At 40.4% G+C, this 23,454-nt stretch overlaps 1 protein-coding gene across 6 annotated transcripts in view; it reads left to right on the plus strand.

Moving 5' to 3' along the window:
- Window positions 1-23,454, plus strand: part of Kcnip4 (potassium voltage-gated channel interacting protein 4) — a 1,227,189-nt gene that overhangs the window by 1,192,941 nt on the left and 10,794 nt on the right. For all 6 annotated transcript variants that reach the window (XM_004624536.2, XM_004624540.1, XM_004624539.3 and 3 more), the window contains 2 exons: window positions 6,691-6,760; window positions 16,570-16,640. In XM_004624536.2, the coding sequence (XP_004624593.1) occupies window positions 6,691-6,760; window positions 16,570-16,640 (141 nt within the window). The remainder of the gene's footprint in view (window positions 1-6,690; window positions 6,761-16,569; window positions 16,641-23,454) is intronic.

A 23,454-nucleotide genomic window follows, 5' to 3' on the forward strand; every position in this document is an offset into this window, starting at 1 on the left:
TCCCTTTTTTGTTTACTTTTGTCACAGATGTGTATTCCATTGCCATTCATACAATGTAGAGCATGAATTCAGCAAAGTAATCCAATATAGTCCAGTAATCTATAATAGTAGTGGGTTATCCACATGACTAGCAATGTCAGAAGTTGTTGACTTGAGCCTTTTACAGCTCAGTATATTAATATGGCTTTACTTCTTATACTTCATTTTTATACTTTTCTGATGGATGGTTAAGACCAAGATAAAGCAAGACCTATATAACAAGAATTGTAAGTTTTGTATCTGACAAGGTCAGTCAAATCCCCTCAGGATTTATCCTGAAACCCTGTACTGCAGTTTGTAGATCTTTTGTCAGTGTCAGCCATGTGGATGACTCACAGCCATTGCTTGACCAATTTGCTCTCTATGAAACTGAAAGAATGTTTTCTCTCCAGGTGACTCTCCTTAGGCACACTCTACATTGTCAATCACTTTTCTCTGTGGCCCCATAATCTCCTTGATCAGAAAATTTGGGACACAAGTGAGTTACATGGTGTTATAGTACAGGTTCCCTTATGTTCTGAGTCTTCACTGATTTTGAAGAGCTAGAGCCCAAATGTTGGCTATCTGTGTAGCCCTTCTTTTTCTCTAATTTTCTGGTCTGCTAACTTAAGTTGCTAACCCTCCATAAGAGAAGCTTAATGATATTATTACCCTAAAACATAGGCTCATTTTACAGAATGAGTAAAACAAAAATTTTAAGAACTGTACACCATTACCTTATAGAAATCATTAAGCACATAGTTTGCTTAAGTTTCCCCACCTAAATTTTTTTATAAATGCACTAGATTCAATAACTACTCTACAATAAATAAAAGATGATCGTCCTCTGCGTTGGTGTTTCATCAGTTTGTCTTATATTTTCTTTGTTTTTTGGATTATTTTGCAAATGGCAATTACTTTTATTGATACATTTTATGTGTATATAATGATAACATTCATCACAGGTCGTTTGTACCTGCATATGATGTGTCTTGCCTCTACCTTTTTTCCCCTCCCTTCAATTCCTTTTCCTCTCCTCATTCACAAAAGCTTTGCTTTTTTCTATTCTTATTTTTCTTGTCCCTTCTTTCCTTCCCTCCTGCTCTGTTCCTTGTTTCCCTTCTCATTTGAACAGTTTCTTCCTATTTCCAAATATCTGTTGTACATTTGGTCATTATTACCCTTTTGGTTTCTCATACCAGAGAAACAATGTGGAAATTACTATCACTATCACCCGAGTATCTATCAACCTCTTTTGCTGAGACAAATTACCCGACACGAGGGGAAGAGAGCTTCATTTTGGGTCTTGGGCTCAGAGGCGTCAGTCCAGTTTTGGGGACACCAATGCAGGGACATCACAGCAGAAGAGTCTGGCAGAGAAATATGCTCACCTTGTGGCAGCCAGAGCAGAGAAAAAGGGAAAAGTCAGAAGAAGAGTTGTGTGCTGAAAGGCCCTTCCCAGTAACACAGCTCCTCCAAATGGGCCCTGTTCCTAGCAGTGTAGTGAGCTACAAAGCCTCCATTGTATCTGGTGACCCCATTGTGATCATAGTACTTAATTGTCAACTTGTTTGGCTCAGGACCTACCTAGGGTCAAACATAGTTCTAGGAGGCCAGCAAGATAGCTCAGCGAACTAAAGAGCCTGCCTAGGCAAGCTTAGGCAGGTGCAGGGACTGGGTTTGAGTGCCAGCCCTCCCACCAGGATGGGCTGTGCCAGCCAGAATACCCGCATGGTGGCTCACACCTTTAATCCCAGCATGGGGGTGGCTGAAAGCAGGAGGATCACCAGGAGTCTGACCTGCATAGTGAGACCCTGAAACAACCAAATACATTTTTAAAAAAACAAAACAACAACAAAACACTTTCAGGTGTGTCTGAATGAGTCATGGCAGTGTGACTGGGGTTGCTCTCTGGCTTTCGTTCTTTGCTGGTCCTGCTTCCCTGCTCTGCTCCCCAGCTGACCTAAAGGGGGCACCTTGGCTCTAGCACACAGTTTCCATCCTTATGCTCTGTGTGCAGAGCCAGCCAACCACGACCTGAAACCTCCAAAACCTTGAGCCCAATTAAACTTCTCCTTTAACTTGTGAACATTGAGTACTTGGCCTCAGGAATAGGAAATATGACTAATACAGAAAACTGGTGACAGAGAAATGGAGATGTTGCTGTGACTCTGGCTGATCAAGTAGTTCTGACACCTTTGGGACTGGCTTGCAGGTGGCTGGAAACATTTGGAGACAAGGCTTAGAATAGCCATAGAACAGTAGAAACCTGTGATTTTGCTGAAATTGCAAAAGACCAAATGATGCCAGGAATAACTGTGGCTAAGGAGGTTTCAGTTAAAAATGAGGACTCTTTTGGAGACTGGTCTAGAGTCTATACATGTTAGACACTAGGGAAAACAATGTGTACATTTTCCTCATGTCCGAAGACATTGTGAACAGCTCAATTTAAGAATAGTAAACTAATTGATCTGACAGAGGAAACTTCAAGGCAGCCCAACTTCAGACTGTAGTGTGGGTATTGTTGGATATTTTTAGCAAGATTCATAGTGAGAATTGAGATAAAAAGCCTAGCAGAAAGACAAAAAAAAATTGACTTTTATCTTTAAAAAAATTAGCATACCTAATGTTGGGGCAAAAGAGATGCAGTTGATTAGCAGGTTAGGACCATTATAAACAGATGCTAAGTGCTTGGAAGCAGGAAAATAAGAGGCCTTGAGCATGTCTTAGAAACTCACAAGAACCCAACCATTTGCAGGCAGAAGAGTGAAGAAGTACAGACCTTTCATTTGAGAAAAAGGCCCTAAAGGGCCATCTAGAGAATTGGTTCCCAAGGACTCATTTCACTGTGCACAGAAATCTAGGCACTCAGATTTCTGTGTCCACAGCCCAAGTGAGGTTCTTTTCTACTGAAACTGGAAGCAGACCTTGGCACTGTCTGCCTGGTGCTGGTTGTTCAAGATATGCAGAATGCAAGAGTTGTGGGGTGGTGAAGGTTTCAACTCAGATTCAAAGGCAGGCTAGGGATGCAGGCACTATGTCTATGAGAGGTGAGTATATAAGCTGTAGGAAAGAAGCTGAAGTTTCAGGAGAGACCCCAGGGAGATAGATGCCAGTAACATGCAATATCTTTTGATGAAAATCACAGGCAGGGTGTGGAGCAGGGTCGAGGGAGAGACCGTAGGCTGCAACCGGCCAAGACAATGGAGCAGGAGAACCCAAGAACACTATAACTCACATTGTACTGTGTGCCCCAAATGCCAGACATGAAACTACAGGACTTAGTATTTCCTCCTCTGGGTTTCCTTTTCCTAAACTAAGAGGCATACACTGTGCATTTGTTGTAAATACAAGTTAACGTAATGAATGTGAGAAATTTAATGACAATTTTAGTTGGTGAGGTTTACCACCCTGAAACTTGAGTAGTGTTTATTTGGCAGAAAAGTGATTTCTCCTGATATAAACTTGTGATAAAGCAAAACAAACACCTATGAGACAGGCAATTTCTAAACAACATTTCCCATGATAAGCCTTATCCACAAGCATGTCTCCAGACCAAAAGCAACTGACAAATTTATTAAATATAGACATCCCTTGCTTCCCACTCCACATTTGTCATTGTCACTCATTTAACTAGAGGCAGTTCTCCAGGCCTGACTTTGCACAAATTTACCACCTGGTGGCACAGAGCCAAACCCTTCCTCATCCCTTACTATCCCAAGCAGATGGCCCAATACTTAATGCAGCAAATAACTCACAATTTCCATTTATATGAGGTTCCAACCACAAAGTGTTTATTTGTTCTTATAATTGGTCTGTTGCCATCAATAGTCATTAAATCAAAACTTTTCCATGACTAGCTGAATACATATTACTTTATTTCGCCTTGAAAGTTGTAACTATTGTTTGTTGATTTACATATATATTGGTCAGGGTTCTCCAGAAAAAAAATATTTTATGAGAGAGAGATCTGAGGCACTTGCTTGCACGTTGTGGATGTTTGGCTGGTAGAAAATCTGTTGGAGGATGCCAGCGGCATGGATAGTCAAGAGGGAGCTTCAGTTAAAGATCAAAGCAATCTGTTGGCTAAGGAGCAAGGCATCAGTGTCATAAACACGATCTGAGGGAGTATGATGGCGAATTCTGTCTTGCTCCAGGAATTCAGTTTTCACTCTGTTGCAGGCCTCAACTGATTAAATTAGTTCCACCAACATTCTAGAGGGAAATTTGCTTTACTCAGAGTTCACCAATTTAAACATCAACCTCATGCATAAAGGTCTTTGCAGAAATATCCAGAATGATGTGTGACTAAGTACTTTCACCCTAAGGTCTAGCAAGTTAGCACATAGAACTCACCATCACCGTGCGATTGCTGGCTTCCTTCTGGCTCACTTGTGTTCAGTTGTCTTTTCTTTGCTACAGTCCTCTTAGGTCTTTGGAGTTGTCTTCATTACTTTTCTCTCATTGCTGAGAGAAAATAGCTGACACCCAACATTAAGAAAGGAAAGGTTTATTTAGCTCACAGTTTGTGGAGGGTTCAGTCCGCAATCACTTGGCTCCAAAGCATGGTGGCTTGGTACAGGGGCAACAGTTCAAGGCAGCAGAAGACAGCAAAAGCAACAAGAGCCAGAGGGGGAGCCCAAGCCTCCTTTCCTCCCTTCTGTCATCCACAGGCTGCCCACCTTTCAGCAGGTGCAGCACTCACACCATCTCGGTGTCATCCTCTTGCACAGGCTCCGGATGTGTACAAGCTGAGGACCCTGCGCCCTGCTGAGTCCCTCAGTTAAGCCTCTAACGTCGCCATGCTCACACTGACACAACGTACCAACCATTACGGAAATGATCATTTTGTCCACAGGGGTCATGCCCTGCGTAGTCGTGTAGCGCCCGAGAAAGTCCCAAGTCATCTTTCCTTCTAGCACCCTCTTGGTCTTGCTCAGTAATCAAGTGCATTAGCACTCAGAGCCTTTAATTTTGCCTCTGTGAATTAGATATTTTGGCCAGCTAAATCACAGATTTATTAAAATGATCAAGTGGGAGAAAAAATATATTAATGCACTCTATAAATTCAAATGCACATTGAAAATACATATTGAAGTTGTTTACATATCAAAAATCCCACTTTTAAAAACGAACAGAGGAGGGCTGGAGAGATAGACTGGCCATCTAAGTACCTGCCCTGCAAGTGCAAGGATCCATGTTCAATCTCCAGTGCCACATACTGTGGAGGATGGGCAGGCAGGCCACTGAGACCACGTGTGGTGGTACATTGTGCCTGTAATCCCAACACTGGGGAGGCTGAGACAGGAGGACCACTGTGAGTCGAAGCTGCTTAGTGAGACCCTGAACAAAATAAATAGATATTTTTAAAGTAATAAGAATGAGGGGCCAGGGAGACGACTCAGTGGAATAAGTGCTTCCCTGGCAAGCACAAGGGCCTGAGTTCAATCCCCAGTTCCGGGAAAAAAAAAAAAAAGTTATAAGAATGAGCAAAGTAGAAAAAATAGAAAATTTGTCCAGTGGAGCACATCACAGGTGAGTAATGGGCTCATTGAAATAAAAGACAATTGAATGAAAAAAGATTTGATCACTGTAAAAGCCAGCACACATCTGGCTAGCGTACCTTCTTCAACAGCTCCTGCTTTGGGACGCGGGAGGGAATTCATTAAGCTTGGGTCACACTTACTGCTTTGCAAATCTTCCAAGAGTTGAAAATTCTTCAAGTTCTACCACACCCAAGGTTACCTGTTATGAGCATGTCATTGCATAGTGGTAGAAAAATGTCCATTCCTGAGCGAAAGTCTTAGTTGTTTTTCTTGTTGCTGGGACAAAATATCCAACACCCATAAATTAAAGGATAAAAGACTTATTTGGGCCACAGTATGTAGAGGTTTCTGTCCATAGCCAGCTGGCCCTAGGCACAGTGGCACTGCAGAGGGGCAGAAAGAGGAGAAGCAGTCCGTGGCAGGGAAAGCAGAGGACAGTGAGTCCAAATTCTTTCAGTCCCTTTATATTCCATCCAGACTACAAAGCCAATGAATGACTGGTGCCACCCACACCCAGAACTATGCTAATCCAGCTAGAGGACTAATCCCGATATTACCATTCTTAAGCCACATTCACACAACTGAGATCCAGTCACCTGCAGAAAGCTCCAGCTATGAGTATACGAGGCTTTCGGGCACCATCTAGACACAAGCCATAACACCCATCTTCAACCCAAGCGGAGCACACCATGTTCTCACGGTGCTGAAGACTGTGTGGGTCTAGAAAATCACAACAGAGTATAGAAGTAAGATTCAGCAAACAGCAACAGCACATGATAAACATCTTGCAGTACCCTAGAAATGTGAAAAACACTGCGATTTCCTCAGACCTCATTGATTAAAACAATGAATGTTTGTAAAAGCCATTGCGTTTTCCAATACATCAGACCAGATTTGCTGCTCAATATATAAAGATATCTGCATCTTGAATACTACTTTTTTTAAATTCTGTGAGAAATGGAACCCACATGAGTTGACAGTGTGCTTTTACAGTCTTTGTAGTAATAAATGGACAGTTAACTTCCTGGGTGCAGAATTACATGGTGGGCAGTTCTGTTTCAAAATGTGCAGAAAAGTCAGTTTTATGAACACTTTGCTGATACTGCTTCTCTGCCACTTTCTCTAGGAATGCCCCAGCGGTGTTGTTAATGAAGAAACCTTCAAAGAGATTTACTCGCAGTTCTTTCCACAGGGAGGTGAGTACAAATGTGCACTTGTTAACATGCTCTGGGAGTCAGAATTACACTCGCAATCTTGAGTTTGGTTAATCTTTCATAGCATGACTGTACATTTTAAATTCTCTATGCAAAAAATTAATGCATAGCAGTGGAACACATATACTTTTCAGTGTGTTATAAAAGTAAGCTACTTACAAATGATCAAATATGTAAGAGTTTATTTTTTAGTCTCACACAGGTATTACTGTGTGTCTAGTATGATGGCTCTCCAATGTATGATGTTTTCTAAATTTTATAGGTATCCTCAAAATGGTTCAAGGTTTTTTTCACTTCTTTTATAGGTCCCATTTATTCTCCCAACTCTCTAAATTAGGGCATACGTAATTATCCTCAGTGTGCAGACGTGGAATCTGGGGCTTGCACGAGTTAAATGGCTTGTTCAGGGTCAGTCACACATCCGCTCAGTGGCAGATCTGGGTTATAACCTAGATTTTTCTGCAGCCTTGTCTAATTTCCTTTTGCTGTCTCCTCTGCCTTTCAATAACTCTTTACTATGAATTCCTCATCTATGAAAACTAACATACTCTAGAAATTATTTTAATTGGAAAAAATACAAGAGCAGTGTAACAATGGCATATGTGGTTTAGAGGTGAGTGGAGAGATGACATTGGATCGTCCATTTTTCTACCAATCATTCAACAAATCCCAGGATCTATTGTGCCACCCAGCCAGGTGTGCCAAGCTACATGTGAGGTTCTGCTAATGGAAGAGAAATAAGAATAGTGCAGTCCCTGCCCACAAAGTCTAGCAGCAGAAGAAAACGTAAGCGTGGAGATGAGGATTTCAAAATTGTACAGTGAGAGCCTTCTGTGAGCATATTTAACCAACTGGAGGACAGGAAAGAAATACAAAAGAGGCTATCCAGGTAAACTGAACCTGAGCTGAAAGGGATACGCATTCTAGAGTTTCTAGTATGTGTCTAGCCTGCCTTACCCTGTCACAGGCTAACAACCCTAACTATGACCTTCTCTTTATGTAACTACGGAAACAAGTTCACATCTAAAATGCCTAGTCTTTCACTGCCTCCTCAGGCTTCTCAGGAGACTCTTCACTGCTAAGTCTGATGGCTTCCAGCTTTATCAGGCATTAGAGGGGCACTCTAGGCAAACGGGCTGTAACCAAAGTGTGCTCACAAAGATGAAGGTGGATATTTGCAGAAAATTGACAGAATTTGGGTGAAATGTCCTATTGAATCATGAATACTGTGAAATAAATTGGGAATTTGCATTATTGAGATGATCCCAAGCCACATAATGGCTGAGATAGGATCTGTTATCAGGTCTTTCTCTTATATGTCTTCTACTGACAGCTCTGTGGAGGATTAATTTAAGGTAGGCAGCACTACAGGCAGAAAAACTAATGAAGGAAGTGTTTCTGGAAGCAAAACAATGTGTGTAATGAGGACACACACAGTAGAAACCGAAAAGTTGGGAATGTAGGACTATAGGTATATTTGCATGACAAAAAAATGGAGTTTGATGAATGATTCAGTTTCTGTGAGGAGAAGTGGAGTGTGTGCCAACTTCCAGGGTTCTATCAGGGACACTTTGTAGCTCTGAGAGGACTAGAGAGGCAGGGATGAAAGTTTCACACAAATTGTACTGGGGATGCCTGTGAATGTTAGGAATCAACAATAGACTGACACACATGAAAATGAGGAAAAGCAAAGAAAAAGACAGAGATTATTAATGGCATGATACCTAAATACATGGTGTGGATGGTGTGGGTGAGGACAGTGGAAGAGTATAAAACTGTGGAGCCTCACAATGAAAGTTCAGAACACATATAAAAGTCATGAGATGGTAGAAGAATGCACAAACAAGCAAATAAAGAGACAAAGATAGGGGAATAAGCCCAAGGGAGAGTGACAGTTTAGAAATAAGGAGGATGAAAACATTAAACATCTGTTAGGCAAGAAGTCCAGGAAGGTAAGGATAGGAAGGCATCCTCGGGATGTGGCTACAGGGAGGTTGGCGTGGAGTGTGATCAGGGCAGCTTCATAACAGAGTGTGGGTCACAGACAGAAGCCACAGTACAGAGGGCAAAGAGCAAATGGAAGGTAAGAAAACAAGGATAGCAGCAGACAAGGCTCTGATGGGAACCAGCCTGTGAACGTGCAGGGTGAGGTGGAAGCTCTCTAGAGCGCCACGCAGATGCCAGTGGAGGAGTGTACATGGAAAGCCTGGAACGTGTCTGCATACAGAGGAGCTTGGGAAGAGGGCGACACTGGTAACTCATGGATAACACAATTCAAACCTGTAAGAGAAAATGATAAGAGATGGCAGAGGAAAGACATGAATCAGGAGTCCAGGAGGAGGCTTCACTTTGCATTGAAGGCGAGCAGTCAGTCCTTCCTTTTGCTTTTGACCTCTACTCAACATGGAAGCAGCCAGCACTTTCTGTGGTTGTTTCCAGAATATGCTTTGGCATTGGTCTTCCCATTGGTCCTTCAAAATGCTTTTCACTTGAAAGCACTACTGTCATCTTTGGGCAAAGTAAGTCCATAGTTTCTCACCTGATCTCTCTGATTTTGTTACCTCTCTTCCAAATATGGTCTCTTTGTTACTTTCCTCTTGCTAAGACAAAATACACAACGCCCACAATTTAAGGATAGAGAGGTTTATTTTGCCCCATAATTTGTGGAAATGTAATGAGCTGGCTCTCGGGTGGGGCACGTGGCAGCAGGTATGGCATAGAGGCCTGGCAGAAGGGCCTGGCAAAGGAGAAAGAACTCATGACAGAGCAGTCAAGAAGCACCATCATTCCGCTGTAAACTCACCCCTGGACTCATCCACTGAGTCCACACACCCACAACCCAATTGCCTCCCAAAAGCCCCACCTGTGGGCACATGAGGCTTTGAGGGACAGGCAGATAGGAATCTTAGCATGTACTCAGCTCTCAAAAAAGCCAGCGTGATTCTGTTATAATGAAGTCCAGATCAAGTCACTGTTCCACTCACAACCTTCTGATCTCACAAGCCTGCAAGTGTGGCCACTGATCTGTTCTTCTCTGATCTTACCTTTCACTCTCCCCCAGACATGTTTCTTGCCATCTACAGTGGCTTCCTTGGCATTCAGCCAGTGCAGGAATCCACTCATCCTGTTGCTACTTCTGCAGCACTGAACGTACTATTCCTCATTCCCAGGATTCATTTCTCTGAAGCATCTGTGTCAATACCTCTTCACCCTTGCTCTCATTCCAACCCCATCTTCTCACTGAGCTGATCTCTGGCTGTACAGCTTAAGCTGAAACCACACAGACATCACCCATCCCTGTCCCCTACTTACTATTTCACTTTGGCATCCAAGATAACCTGATAATTTCTTCCTTCTGTTTACCGTCCCTCTCTCCGCCAAAGTGTCAGCTTCATCAAGTAAACCTGTGGTCATGGAACAGTGACTGAAAGTGATAGTGCTTAATGAACATTTATTGCATAATGGAGGCAGGAAAGAAGGAAAGAAGAAAGGAAGGAAGAGAGGGAGGGAGGGAGGGAGGGAGGGAGGGAAGAAGGAAGGAAGGAAGGAAGGAAGGAAGGAAGGAAGCCCATCTTACATGGTGGCTATAATTCTACAAAGGACTAATATCTATAAAAATGAATTTTGAAAATCATAGAGTACCTAAATATTAGTTGTTACAGTGAAAAATTATATTCTTTTCTGGTTTTCATTCTATTTGGTTTTAGGTATGTAACTGAGTTTAAAGTAATTGCATGCAGGACCTATCAAACCAGAATTTTTGTTGTAAGATGTTATCTTAAAAATTAAATTACAATCATGAGAAAACACACAAAGACACACTTTTTGCAGCTCTGGACATGCTGAGGGCAACAACTTCCTGCTCCTTCTCGTTGCTACAACTCACGGAGAAAGTGCTGAGACACCACAGGCAGATAATGGTTACAACACCTGATGCCTAGCTAGTAATGGGCGATTGTTTGCATAATGAATGACTGATTTGTGTATCATTTAATTGCTTCATATTTTTCTAAGTTATTTAAAATCTATACAATGTTTTAATAAAATTCACATTCACTATCAGAATGCCAACATATTAACAAGTATTGATATCGAAGCACCAACACATATGTACAACTTTGTTATAGTTCATGATTTCTAGAAGTTATTAAATAATACAAATCAGTTATTTTTCATTTTAAAATTTCTTAGTAATTTATCAGTTTATATAAAAACACAAGTCAATATTTTTGTATACAATAATAACAAGTTACTAAATTTTGTAAGAATAAAATCTTGTAATGTAATCACTCATTATGCCAACAAGGACCACAGATCAGGGTTATTTTCAACAAGCCACATGCCAAGCCTAAATGAAGAAAAATTCAAATTGGCATGAAAATAAAAAGAAGAGATGCTCAAATAAATGGAAAGACTTTCTTGAGGTGGGATAGAAAAATTCAGCCTAAAGATCTTATGATTTCCAAGTTAATATGTATGTTTACAAACATTTATGTACATTTATGTTTTAGTTTAAAGAGAATAAAAAATAATAGATAAGACATTAGAAACAATATAGAATTTCAAAAGAAACACACAAGCTGACAGATATTCAACAACGGTTGTTATATTGAACATTGCTGTCATAATAGAATTTTATCTGTATTTGTAAAACAATTATTTTTCCATTAGAGAATACTTAAGTACAGAGCATCTGCTTTGCAAAGGATTCTGGTTAGAAAATCCAAAAGGCATTAAGAAAACCCATTTTTGCTCTTAAAAATTCTTTGATTGTTCACATTGATTGAATGCATAAATCTAAAAGTAGCAGGCTTCATCTAAGAGAATGAAGTGTTTTAAAGAATGATGCCTTAAATTTTTAAAGTTAATATTGAGCATATAAATTGTATCTTACAGTGATGCTAGCAAAAAAAAAAAAAAATCTTCAGCAGAAGGCAAAGTCCTGGCATAACAGTTTTTATAGTCCTTCCATTGAATTATCATTTATTCAGGTTAATGATCTGAAAGCAACAAGTTTCCCTCATTATTAATAGAAAGGAGGAAGCTTTGGCCAATCATATTTCACCATTTCCTCCATGAAAATTATTTGTCTAATGAACAAACACCCTGTGTAATTTTTATTATATCAAGCTCAGAATTATTTAATGAGATAGTTTAACAAGCACAATTTATAGAAATATCTAGGTTGCAGGGTGATAAATATTCCTGCTATGAAGTAGGAAGAGAGAAACAGATATGTTGTTGTGGCCTATATGGCCACTTTTTCGACTCTACTTGTAATAGAAATGTTAGCCCATAAACTCTTTTTTGAGGCAGGGTCTCACTATATAGTTCAGACTAGCCTTAAAGTCACTATATACCTTACTCTGACCTTGAACTCCCAGCAACCCCCTTGCCATAGACTCCCAAGCAGTGGAATCACACACATGTTTCACAATGCCTGATGCTAGCATATAAACCCTTAACTCACTTCAAAAGACAGTTAAGAATAAGTTCCCTGAGCTATTCCTGCTTGTGGTAGGAATTTTGGACTTTGTATATACAGGTGCCAAATTAACAGATAATAAATCAATGAATGCATGGGCTCAAGTGAAAAGAATATTGCCATTGAGTAGAATTATTCACAAGATAATTAATGTACTTACACAGAATTTGTGTACATAAAGATTAAAATACATTTTAAAAACATCGATCCAGTATCTTTATTGTTGTGGGACAATAGCTGTAACAATTTTCAGAACGAGTTATACTGCGTGCGTGTGTGTGTGTGTGTGTGTGTGTGTGTGTGTGTGCATATTTGCTGGAGATCAAACAAGCCAAACACATGTTTTATTATTGAGCTACATCTACACCCTGGGCCCTAGAGGATCTGTGTACAAAGCTACCAGTCATGCAGTGAATCTGCCCCATCATGCTGATGGCACCATGAATTGCATATTTGAATACTTTAAACTAATTCTCTGCCTTGTGTTTGAATTCAGGTGAGGGCAGGCTTTGGGGTGGTAAGAAGAACTCAACCAGAGTCATTTGATGTTCTAAACCTGAGGCATTGTCATCATTGAAGTTAGTTCACATAAACAGTGTCATCCACAAATAATTGGGTTAAGAACTCTGAGCTAACACAGGAGTCCCAAGTCTATGGGTAGGCTGCCACCATGAACATCTGTGACCTCCAGGTGCTTAAATTTTGGGCCTCAGGTTGTTCATCTGTAAAATGTGGGAATCAGAATGAGATTGTTCAATATTTTGTCTACTCTAACACACTTTACTGTAAAGCATTCACAATTGGATGTTTTCATTTCATTACTGTCCCACTGAGACCTAGGTGATGACTATAACTGTCCAAAAGTTCCTGCACATTTTTCCCACTTTTGTTACCTGGACACTTTGCTACTACCAAAAATCTCCTCTTATCCTCCAAGTTTATACATTTTGCTATTCAATTATAAAATTTTAACATATACATTCTAATTTCACATGTAAAATTGTAGGAACCCAAGGCAACATTGGCATAGCAACCTAAATAATTATTTTTGTGATGTAGTAAGATGTGATCATACAGGAGTTATCCATCAAGTAGGGAGGAGCAATCTTAGTACTTTTTAAAGCTGTCAACTGTGCTGAAATAGAGAATCCAGAAACCAGCTATTCATCCTGTTAGCAGACATTTACTAGAAATAGTACTATCGAGTGAGGCCAAGACCATAGAGGCTCATGTGCGCAGTTTCTCCTCATCACACACAGCTTTGTACTGGAGCAGGCATTCTAGTCCCAGGGCTCTGTCCTCTTGCCCAATCAAAGTAAGTAGCATCACTGCTGTGCTTTAAAAATTAGTATTCCCGGGCAGCAGAAATCCAACTCCATGCGAAGGCTCCTTACTTTTCATGACGTAATTCTATTGGCCTTTGTTGAGCATGCAATTGTGTCAAATTAGAACTCCAGCCACCTAGACACAAAGTAGAGAGTTTCAAAAACAAGAACTTTTATGTGACAAAATGTCACATCTGTAAAAGATTTGACCACACTTTCATTGTTGTTGTAGTTGTTGTGATTTAGTGCATGTTAGCAGTATATGCAGTTCATAATACTGGGGTCAGGTATGCTGGTGCATACCTGTAATTCCAGCACTTGGGAGGCTGAGGCAGGAGGATCATTGCAAGTTCGAAGCCAGCCAGGGCTACAAAGTGAGTTCAAGACCAGCCTGAACTGCATAGTGAGACCCTGTCTCAAAAAGACAAAAAAAAAAAAAAAAAAAAAAAAAAATACAATGATATTGGGGAGTGAGTCCATGTACATAATATTAGTTGTTTGTTTTTAATCCTCTTCCTCTTCCCTCATAGTGAGCAAAATTTTTAAAGGTAGTTGGAATAAGAATGGCTGGTGTCCTTGAAAGACTATTTGTTGAATATTGCTGACAATTCTAAACACTTTGCATATATATGGTAATTCACTTAAACCTCATAATATCTCTATAATCTACAAACTGACATTGTTATCATTTATACATATGGAAACTGAGTCACAGAGACATTAAACAACTTGCTCAAGGTCATGCAGTTAATCTTTAGTGAAACTATAGTTCAGAATCAGACAGTCTGACTTGACTACACTATTAATGAAAGTCTGCTGTGTGATAAATCCAAGCTAAAAGGCTTGCATAGCTTCCAGGAGAATTGCCAGGTCCATGGGGAAGAACAAGAAGTCCTCTGAACTCCACTAGTGTAACCCTTGAGAGTGTCACTGCAACGCATCAGACTTTAAAGCTAGAGAAATCTCATTTGAGATGAAATTAGCATACACCTGTGACACCTTGTTTTTCTCTTTTAACAAATTACAATCATTTGCTCAAGGCTGTTATTCATGGGGAGTTTTGTTAGTTGGGCTAAAAACTTCTACATTGACTGTATAAATAGGGTAACAAGAGACTTACTTAATTAAGCTCATTATAAAATATGCAAAATTTCTCTTTTTTTTCTCCCCTGAAAATAAGTTTAACATACCACTTACCATCTCACATCCTCCCAGAATACTAAGTCCATTAGTAACTTTGGGAACGTGAAATATTAAGAGCAAACCAACTTTGCAAACAAAAATCGGCTGCCAATTCTTGATCACTCTACAGTAGAACTTCCCAGCAATAGCACTAAGTCAACTTAAGGGAAGCCCTTGGTTCCGTATCCAAAAGGATTTCTTCCTGCAGTCCATCAAGGCTATGTGCACCTACACCCTAGACAACATGGTTTTACATATTATTTAGACTCCAATATTTTTACTTAGTTATTTCACTGACAACAAATGTTAATGATTCACGTGTTTGAAAATAACTGGTTCTTGTCTGTGACCATGCCATCCTGAACATGGCTGATCTCATCTGAATATAAGTCATTCTTCATATCACATTTCAAGGTAAGAGATGAGAGAAGACCACAATCCTTTGGAGAAAATGAGGATTCATTCCACGTCACTAAAAGTATGATCTTCAATAGCGTTAACCACCAGAGTGAAACATTCAGGAAAAACAATCACTTAGTAGATTATGAGCCCTGAGAGCCCAGAGAGGAGCTTGGATTTCTTTGGCAGGAAGTGAAGTTGTTTAAAGGAGGAAGTAATGCTGCTACCTTTGGCGGGGCAGGAGGCAGGAGTCAAGGCAGACCCTGGAAGGCCTGCTCCCTCTTTTCTTTGGGAAAGACAGGTCTATGCTGCTGCCCCGACTTAGTTTCTTGAGAGCACTTTAAAAGCAATTCATAAAGTAAAAATTGAATAGAGCACATGTTAAATCCTAGTAAACATAAAAGCAGAAAGTGATAAAATAGAAATAGATCAGATTTTAAACAGAAGATAAAAGGCTAGAGCCAATCAGCTGAAAGGTTACAATTTTTCAACATAAAAAAAGCTTAAGACAAAAGGCTAAAACCCAGGAGATGGAACATTTAAGATAATCATGTAAATCTGATCAAGGATCAGGCCCAAAGGCGCTTCAGAATGAAAGCTGGACATGAAGAAAAGACAACAGAAAGGAAAATTGCACTTTCAAAATCTAAATGCAGAAAGCAGTTCAAAGATTAGCAAACAGGAGAAACAGGAAAAGAAGGAGGGAGGCAGGAAATAAGCAAACAAAGAGCAGGACCCAGATGAGGCACCTGGGACAGAGCGCTTGCCATGCTTGTCCTCCATTGCCCAGAGTCCTGTACACACCTGGAGCCCGGAAACGCTAAGGTCTCGCTGTGACCGAAACTGCAGCACCGCTTCCGGTGGGGCCACGGAAACCTCCCCCGCCTGCGCTGTGCACACCCATGAGCCAATTAGCTACTTCTTGTGTCGCCTGCGTGATTTTGTGCACTTTTCTCAACCTCTCGGAGCCCCGATGTCTTTTTCTGAGTTGTAAAAATGATGAAAGTTCTAAGAATAGAACGCTGCTCAGTCTCATGCTTTGTATTCTTACCACTTTATTTCTGGAGTCTCTGCCAAGCCCTAAGCAATTTCCAGATGTCTCCCATAATCCTCACGTCCACCTGTGGGCCTTATTCAGTCCTGTGCTGTTATTGTTAGCCAAGACTCGCATATGTTCAGAGCATTTCCAGCCAGAAACACAGACAATGCCTGTCACAGTGGCCTCTGTGTGTGATTCCTGTAAGTCGCAAATGGTAGTCTTTTACCGAGGGACATTAGGAAGCTGAGAAGACAGCATAAGCGAAAGAGGATGAATTAATTTTCCTGAATAAAGGGAGGCTTAGATCTTATGTAGGCTATCAGCACACCGACCTAATGATATTCCCTTTTCAATATTTCAGACTCTACAACGTATGCACATTTTCTGTTCAATGCATTCGATACAGACCACAATGGAGCTGTGAGTTTCGAGGTAAGTCCTGGACTCTTTTTATGTCACTTGGCTTAAGACATTCTGAAAGGGAGTTTAATTCTTTAGTAGGAAAATCAGCTTTGGTGATTTGATCCCTTCTCAGCAGAAGAAACAAGCCCAAGAACACTTTCTTTCCCTCATTGAATTTCCAAGAAGCTGTTCTTATCTCTCCAAAGAAGTGCAAATTACAACTTACTCAGTTTATTTTCTAGTAGTATTTAATGTGTTCGTAAGAGATCAGGTTTTCCTCAGCTATATGAGAACAATCTCAGAAGACAAATGATTTAACTAACATGTACTGATTCCTCCTGTAGGCCTATCATTGTGGTAGGCCTTGGGAATACAGCAATAATGTAGTCAAAACCTGGACATGGAAGCCCCTGAAAGTGGTAGAGACAGGCAAGAAATTAAATATGGAAATATTCTATATTCACCAGCCCAACATGTATACAAGGAAATGCCTTCTTTTGTTTATGTATTTGGTACAGAGTCTCACTATGCAGTTCAGACTCGCAGTGATCCTCTTGTTTTCAGCCTCCCCAGCACTGAGATTACAGGTGTGCACCACCACGCCCAGTTTTGGTGGCCAGCTCAGTTCACCCAGGGGGCAGGGCCAGTCCCACATGTAGTGCCAGGGATAGAACTCAGGTCCTTGTGCTTGCCAGGCACTTAAGCTTCTGGGTTATCTCACCAGCCAGGAAATGGCTTCTTAAGTTATAAACTTGGGGTTATCTATAAAGAAAGCATGTGAATTTGTTCATAAAATACTATGTATAAGCATATAGTAAAATCAAGCATGTGTAGATAATCACATAGCCTATTTATATACAATGAAACGTCTTTACTATGCATATATACATGGGCGGGGGAGTCATTTATATGACTCATATGGTACCTAGCAGGTCACAAGTAATAATATGTTTAAATCCAAGTGTTAGGTGAATAAGCCAAACACTAATTGTGAAAAGCTGTGAAGACTGGCACTTTTTATTTTTGTTAAAACCATGGTTACAGTGCTATCTCACCTATTTGCTTATATTCTGAATGTCTGTGGTTCATTTCTGGGCAGTAGTTTTGTCCATTATTTTACTTTGTAATTCTGTTTTTGGATGGATGGATGGATGGATGGATGGATGGATGGATGGATGGATGGATAGGAAATGAAGCAACTGGACAGATAAAATTATGAGAATGCAGCTTCTACATGGGCAGAAATTTCAGTTACAGACTGGGACCAGAAAGGAGAAAGTTCTAGAAGCAAAACAAATGGACCCTGTAAAAATAGCAGAATCTCAGGAAGAGAAGAAAAGCCAGAATAGGAAGCACTGGGACACGAGGGAGAGGACCAGCACAGCACATCAGGCCTGGAAAGGAAGAGTTCATGTTGGGAAAACATCCAGAAGATTGAACACTGATGCAAGAGCCAGGGTCAAGGCAGCAGAAGGAGACAGAGCCAGGGTTTGGCATGTCCCAGACAGGAGATTGGACTGTCTTGTAGGAGATAGGAGTGCTAGGGAAATTTCAGCGGGCCTGGTCAGATCGTTGAACTGTTTCTGCAAACTTAGAGTCATTTGGTAGTTATAGGAACAGATAAGTGCTGAACTGTGCTAAAGGCTTTGGAGCCAAATGCAAAATATATTTCAAATGAACTCAGTAGAATCATACAAATCTGCCCTGTTCAGGAGGGGACAAATTAATCTGGTCCACTCTCTGAGTGCAAGAGCTGTGTGAAAAAGAAATGTGGAGGCTCTCGAGATGTCATCAGGGCAGGGGTCCTGGGGTGCAGAATTTCCAGGTACAGCATAGTAGCAGAGTATCACATCCTCTGGCCTCAAGCACATGGAACAGTGGGACCTAAAGATGCTGGCCCGGGAACCCCAAGGTGTCGTCTTGCATAGCATGACCAAGTTATCACTGAGAAGACAAGCGTAGGTGTGGGCCATGATGAAGGGCATCTGATGTAAGGAGTCAGGACAGAGTGGGTGGGTTTATCCTAGAACAGGAAGCAGGTCAATGGGGCAGGGCAATGGGAGCAAGGAAGCCCTAAGTAGCAACTCTTCTGTAATGCTTCTCCTAGCTAGCAGCCTGGACCACACTGGGAGAATTTCCCCTTAATATTCATTGTGTTTTACCCCAAGATTAATTCTAGCACACCCTCAGTTTAGCTATAATCTAGAAGTCAAAGTTCTACTTCACCTAATTTAAACACGAAATGACATTTATAGTTAGTTGAGGAAGAAAAAAAGGGCAAAAACTACTAGTAATTTCATTACTTAAAATAATTTAAGTATCAAAGAACATAGCATTAGTTTTCCCTAGTACCTTATATTTGCATGTAAATTGAGTCTGACATTAATAATGTGAGATTATGCATAATGCTGCTTTTATATTTATTTAAAATACCAGTAATTACAGTGAATGCTGATTGTTATGTGGGAAATTAGTTGCAATGATTACATATGATGTGTGTGTTGGTACAATATCTTTCCTTTTAAAAGCTAGCTAGTGACTAAATCAACAAATATTGAGTTAAAATCAAATTCAAAAGTAGGCTATTAAAGTTATTTTTCTAAATTCATTAGCTACTTATAAAATTTCTAGAAAGCAGAAGTGATAAGTTTTAAAAAATGTGTTTTGAGTAACAACAGCAAGCCAAAGGTGCAGCAGGGAGACCACCCTCATTTTTAACATAAAGGAAAATGGAAAATTTCTATTTAATTTGCTTAAACCTGAAGGACAGAATAAATGAGTCTGGAGGGCCTCTGGGTTTGAATAAGACTGTATCTAATCTCCATCTCAGCATCAAATGGCTGTGAGACCCGGGGGCTGAGTATTTAAATCTTCTGGGCCTTGTCTTTATATCACCTAATTAAAACAGCAAGAAAGGGAACTTCACAGGGCAGAATAAGACAGGAACAGCCTCACTACAGGACTCGGATCTGTGCCTGACACCGAGCGTGGGCTCAGTATTCATCAGCTGTTAACTATAGCAGTTACTACTTGGGGAAAGTACTAGCAAAGAGAATGATACTGGTCATTACACCTCACAGTGATCTTCCACTTTGAGCATATTCAAGCAAAAGCTAGAGGATGACTCCATTATGCTATGAAAGAGGTCTCTAATTGTAATGAGTATTTACCATTCAAGATCTTAAAATGTAATTAACAAGAGTAATAGCTCCATAACAATACATATTATTTCCCATTTATTATGTTATGCGTTGCACTGATCATTTGTCTTAGTTAACCGTCCAGGCACTATTAGCATCTCCTTTTTAGCAAATAATAAAGGGATTAAGCAACATGTCATTGCCACACAGTCAGAAAGTGACAAGCCCAGGACTCAAACCCAGGTAGTCAGTGAGGTATGTAAGAACTTACCCCAATTACATCCTCCAAACCCCCAAACTAAAATTCTCAGAGATAGCTGAGACTTTTCCTTAGTATTCTATGCCCAGGATATATATCCATATCTGCAGGGTCTATGGCATTCTACAGTTAAATGTGCAATACTGGAGAACTAAAGTACGAGAAGCATGGTAGAGCCAGCAACTGCTGAGCCGTGTTGCCCCTCTGCTAGGGCCATGTTTTGAGCCTCGCCTGCCACTAAGTAGAGGCAGGACTGAGCTTCTAATAAAGGACATGGGTAGAGTAATACTTCCTTCTTCTCTCCCCTATTTGTAGAGACAGTAAGGTCACATATTCCTGATAAACTTGTAGGGAAGTGGGAGAAGCCAGGACCAACCATCTGCATTTGTGCTTCACTGTGTGTGAATGACAAACTTACCTTATGCAACGTCACTAAGATTTATGGGTATAGATAGACTGCTAATGTCTCTGACTAACGCAACACATAGATGCTAAATAGATAGATGATTATACATAAATTCGTGTCAGTTAAGTTCAAGCTTCAGCACCAAAGTGAGTTTTAGCAGTAAAATTCAACACTGTCATCTCTCTGCAATAAGTGTTTTAAATTCATAACCTTTTAATAAATCACAAATAAAAAGTGAAAGGCTTCTATTAGTGGCAATAAGTTACAGATAAGGAGTTCAAAATTTAGAGAGGTTGAAGTATCCAAAGGCATTCAGTTAGATAAATTGGAACCAGGTCTATGAAAATCTCTAAAACTTATGGTCTTAGCCCAGCATAGTGTTAGTAAAACCTATAATCCTAACCCTCTCGGAGGCTGAGGAAGTTAGTTCATTATTTGAGCACAACCTGATTAACCCAGGAAAATTAGTGAATCCCTTTCTCAAAATCAGAAATCAAAAATCAAAAGGGCTAGAGAAGTATCTCAGTGCAAGTACCCTGGGTTCAGTCCTCCCTACAAGGAAACAAACAGCAACAGCAATCATAAACAAGAGCCTTAATAAGGGAACTTTAAATTTTTCTTTAAAGGGCCAAATAGTTGCTAGTATGGCTTCTCTGACTGTATATCCTATTACATCTATTCACTTCTGCTATGGCCACAGAAAATCTCCAAATAAATGGGCATGGCTATGTTCCAAACAAGCTTTATTTACACAACCAAATGGGGTTCCATTATAACCCCAGGGCCATAATCTTCCAACTCCTCTCATTATCAATCACTACAGGGTCCTGCCTACTGAGGGAAAGCCTTATTCACATGTTCATCAGATGAGTTCTAAAGTGGCATCATTCTATGATTTGATTACTGAACAGTCTCACCATTTAATAATCCAGCTTGTTCAAAAAATCACCGATTCCTGACATAGTTGTTGGCTGCATAACTGACCATCGTAACATGTACCAAATATGACCGCCATGGGGTTGAGACCCACTGCTAGGATCTCCCAAATGGCAAGATTACTGAGATTCCTGAGGGGAAGATAATATACATTTGTCCTTCAGGTCAGTTCTGTAGTAACTATTATGGTTTGTGTCTAGATGTCCCCCAAAGCCTCATGCAGTCATGTGGCGGCTTCTAGAATTTGTGATTTATGCTTGATCCAATGCTAAGATTATGGATGTGAGTGCTACACCTGTCCTGGGGTGGACAGCCTGAATAAAATATAAGAGAGGGGGAGACGCTTGCCAGCTGCCACAGCTGCTCCTCCTTCCTACGTGCTTTGCTGTTTTGCACTGCCAAGAACTGCCTCCTTGTGCCATGTGCTGCTCTGCCTTGGAGCCAGCAGAATATGGGCTGAAACCTCCACCAACTGTGAGATAAATAAACCTCTCCTTCTTGAATTTTGGATGTTGAGTATTTTTTCCCAGCATCAAGGGAAAGGTAACTGAGACAGCAATGGAGGACAGCAGAACTGCCCTAGTCTACACTTGCAAACAGGTGTCATTCAAGGACAATACAGTTTGCCCAGAAGAAAAAGTGAGCAGCATTCCCTGGAGCTGGGCAGTGGAGACATTTACAACCCCTGAACCAAACACTTTAACACACCATGTATATAGAAAAACTGTTCATATGGAAACATCACTTATGACTATGGGAAAACGTTGTTCTTAAGATGAATCACGTTGTCAAATTAAATTGCTATTTTCTTCTGAAATATCAAGAGAAATTGTCTTAGGCAATGTCTCTAGTAATTATAAAATTTATCAAATTTATTAATACTTAAGTTTCATTTTTCTTGTATTTCCCCATTCACATTTAACTTCTTCCCACGTGCATATTTCTCTTACTTATGCTTTGTGACTGTTCCAGGGAGATGTGCTCTCAATTGAAGGGAAGGAAAAGGTAGCTACAGATGTCTTCATTCATTCATTCATTCATTCATTCATTCATTCATTCAACAAATATGGTCAAGCACTCCTGCATCCAAACACTCTTCCAGGTCCTGGGACCCAGCCCTACACAAGAGATGAGTGTTTGTCGATGGAGTTTGCCTGTCCCCATTTCCAACTTCTGCAGACTCCAGCTGTGTTTGTTGTAAGGTTTCCTTAACCAGACCCTGTCCATACATTTCTGGTGATTCCTAAAGGCTGCAGCCCACCATATGTGCTCTAGCTATGCTGGGCAGCTATTTGGCAACCCTCTCACTCTGGCCTGTCCCTTCCTTCCCTGTAATCTCATTGTGACAGACCCAGCTCCCTGCCACATTTGCTTGTGATTTCCATACTCTGTGGCCTCTGAGACCACGTCCTTTAAGTAAACTGCCTACTTCATAGGCTCTGATGTTCAGAGAAACCACAGGAGTAGCAGGCCTTTCTAAAACAAGAGGAATACAACGCAAACTGATATAGGCTGCTGTAGTCTGAACCCCGTCTCCTATTTTTAATCTTTTGTATGTTTATGTATTTGGTACAGACCCCACTACTCAGCTCGGACTCGCAGTACTCCTCCTGTCTCAGCCTCCCCAGCACTGGGATTAAAGGCGCGTGCCACCACACCATGTTTTGGTGGTGGGCTTGGTAGAGTCTCCTATTTTTTTCAAAATTACTGGAATTTTATTTGCTTCAGGCTTATGACTTGCAACCAAAGACATTGTGCCTAGAAAGTACACTTTAGGGAGACAGAGACAATACACATTGGTGACATCGGAAATCCAGTGGACAAAAGAAGCTATCAGTACACTATATAGATCACAATATTCAATAGTATTTTCAACAAACATTTTTTATAACCAAGAGCAAAAAAAAAAATTAAGCCATGTTTATAGTAGACATAAATCTTATATAATTTAAAAAACATTTTCAGATCATAGAGCATAAAGTGGAAAAATATATATGTAGGTGAAATCTAACTACTGTACATTTATCACATATTAAAGTTGCTTACATGTGCCACAGTATTAAAAAAAAGTAATACTGAACAAATAAAAATCTTGAAAATTGC

The sequence above is a fragment of the Octodon degus genome, unplaced genomic scaffold, assembly GCF_000260255.1.
Source record: "Octodon degus isolate 3935 unplaced genomic scaffold, OctDeg1.0 scaffold00006, whole genome shotgun sequence".
Taxonomy (NCBI): domain Eukaryota; kingdom Metazoa; phylum Chordata; class Mammalia; order Rodentia; family Octodontidae; genus Octodon; species Octodon degus.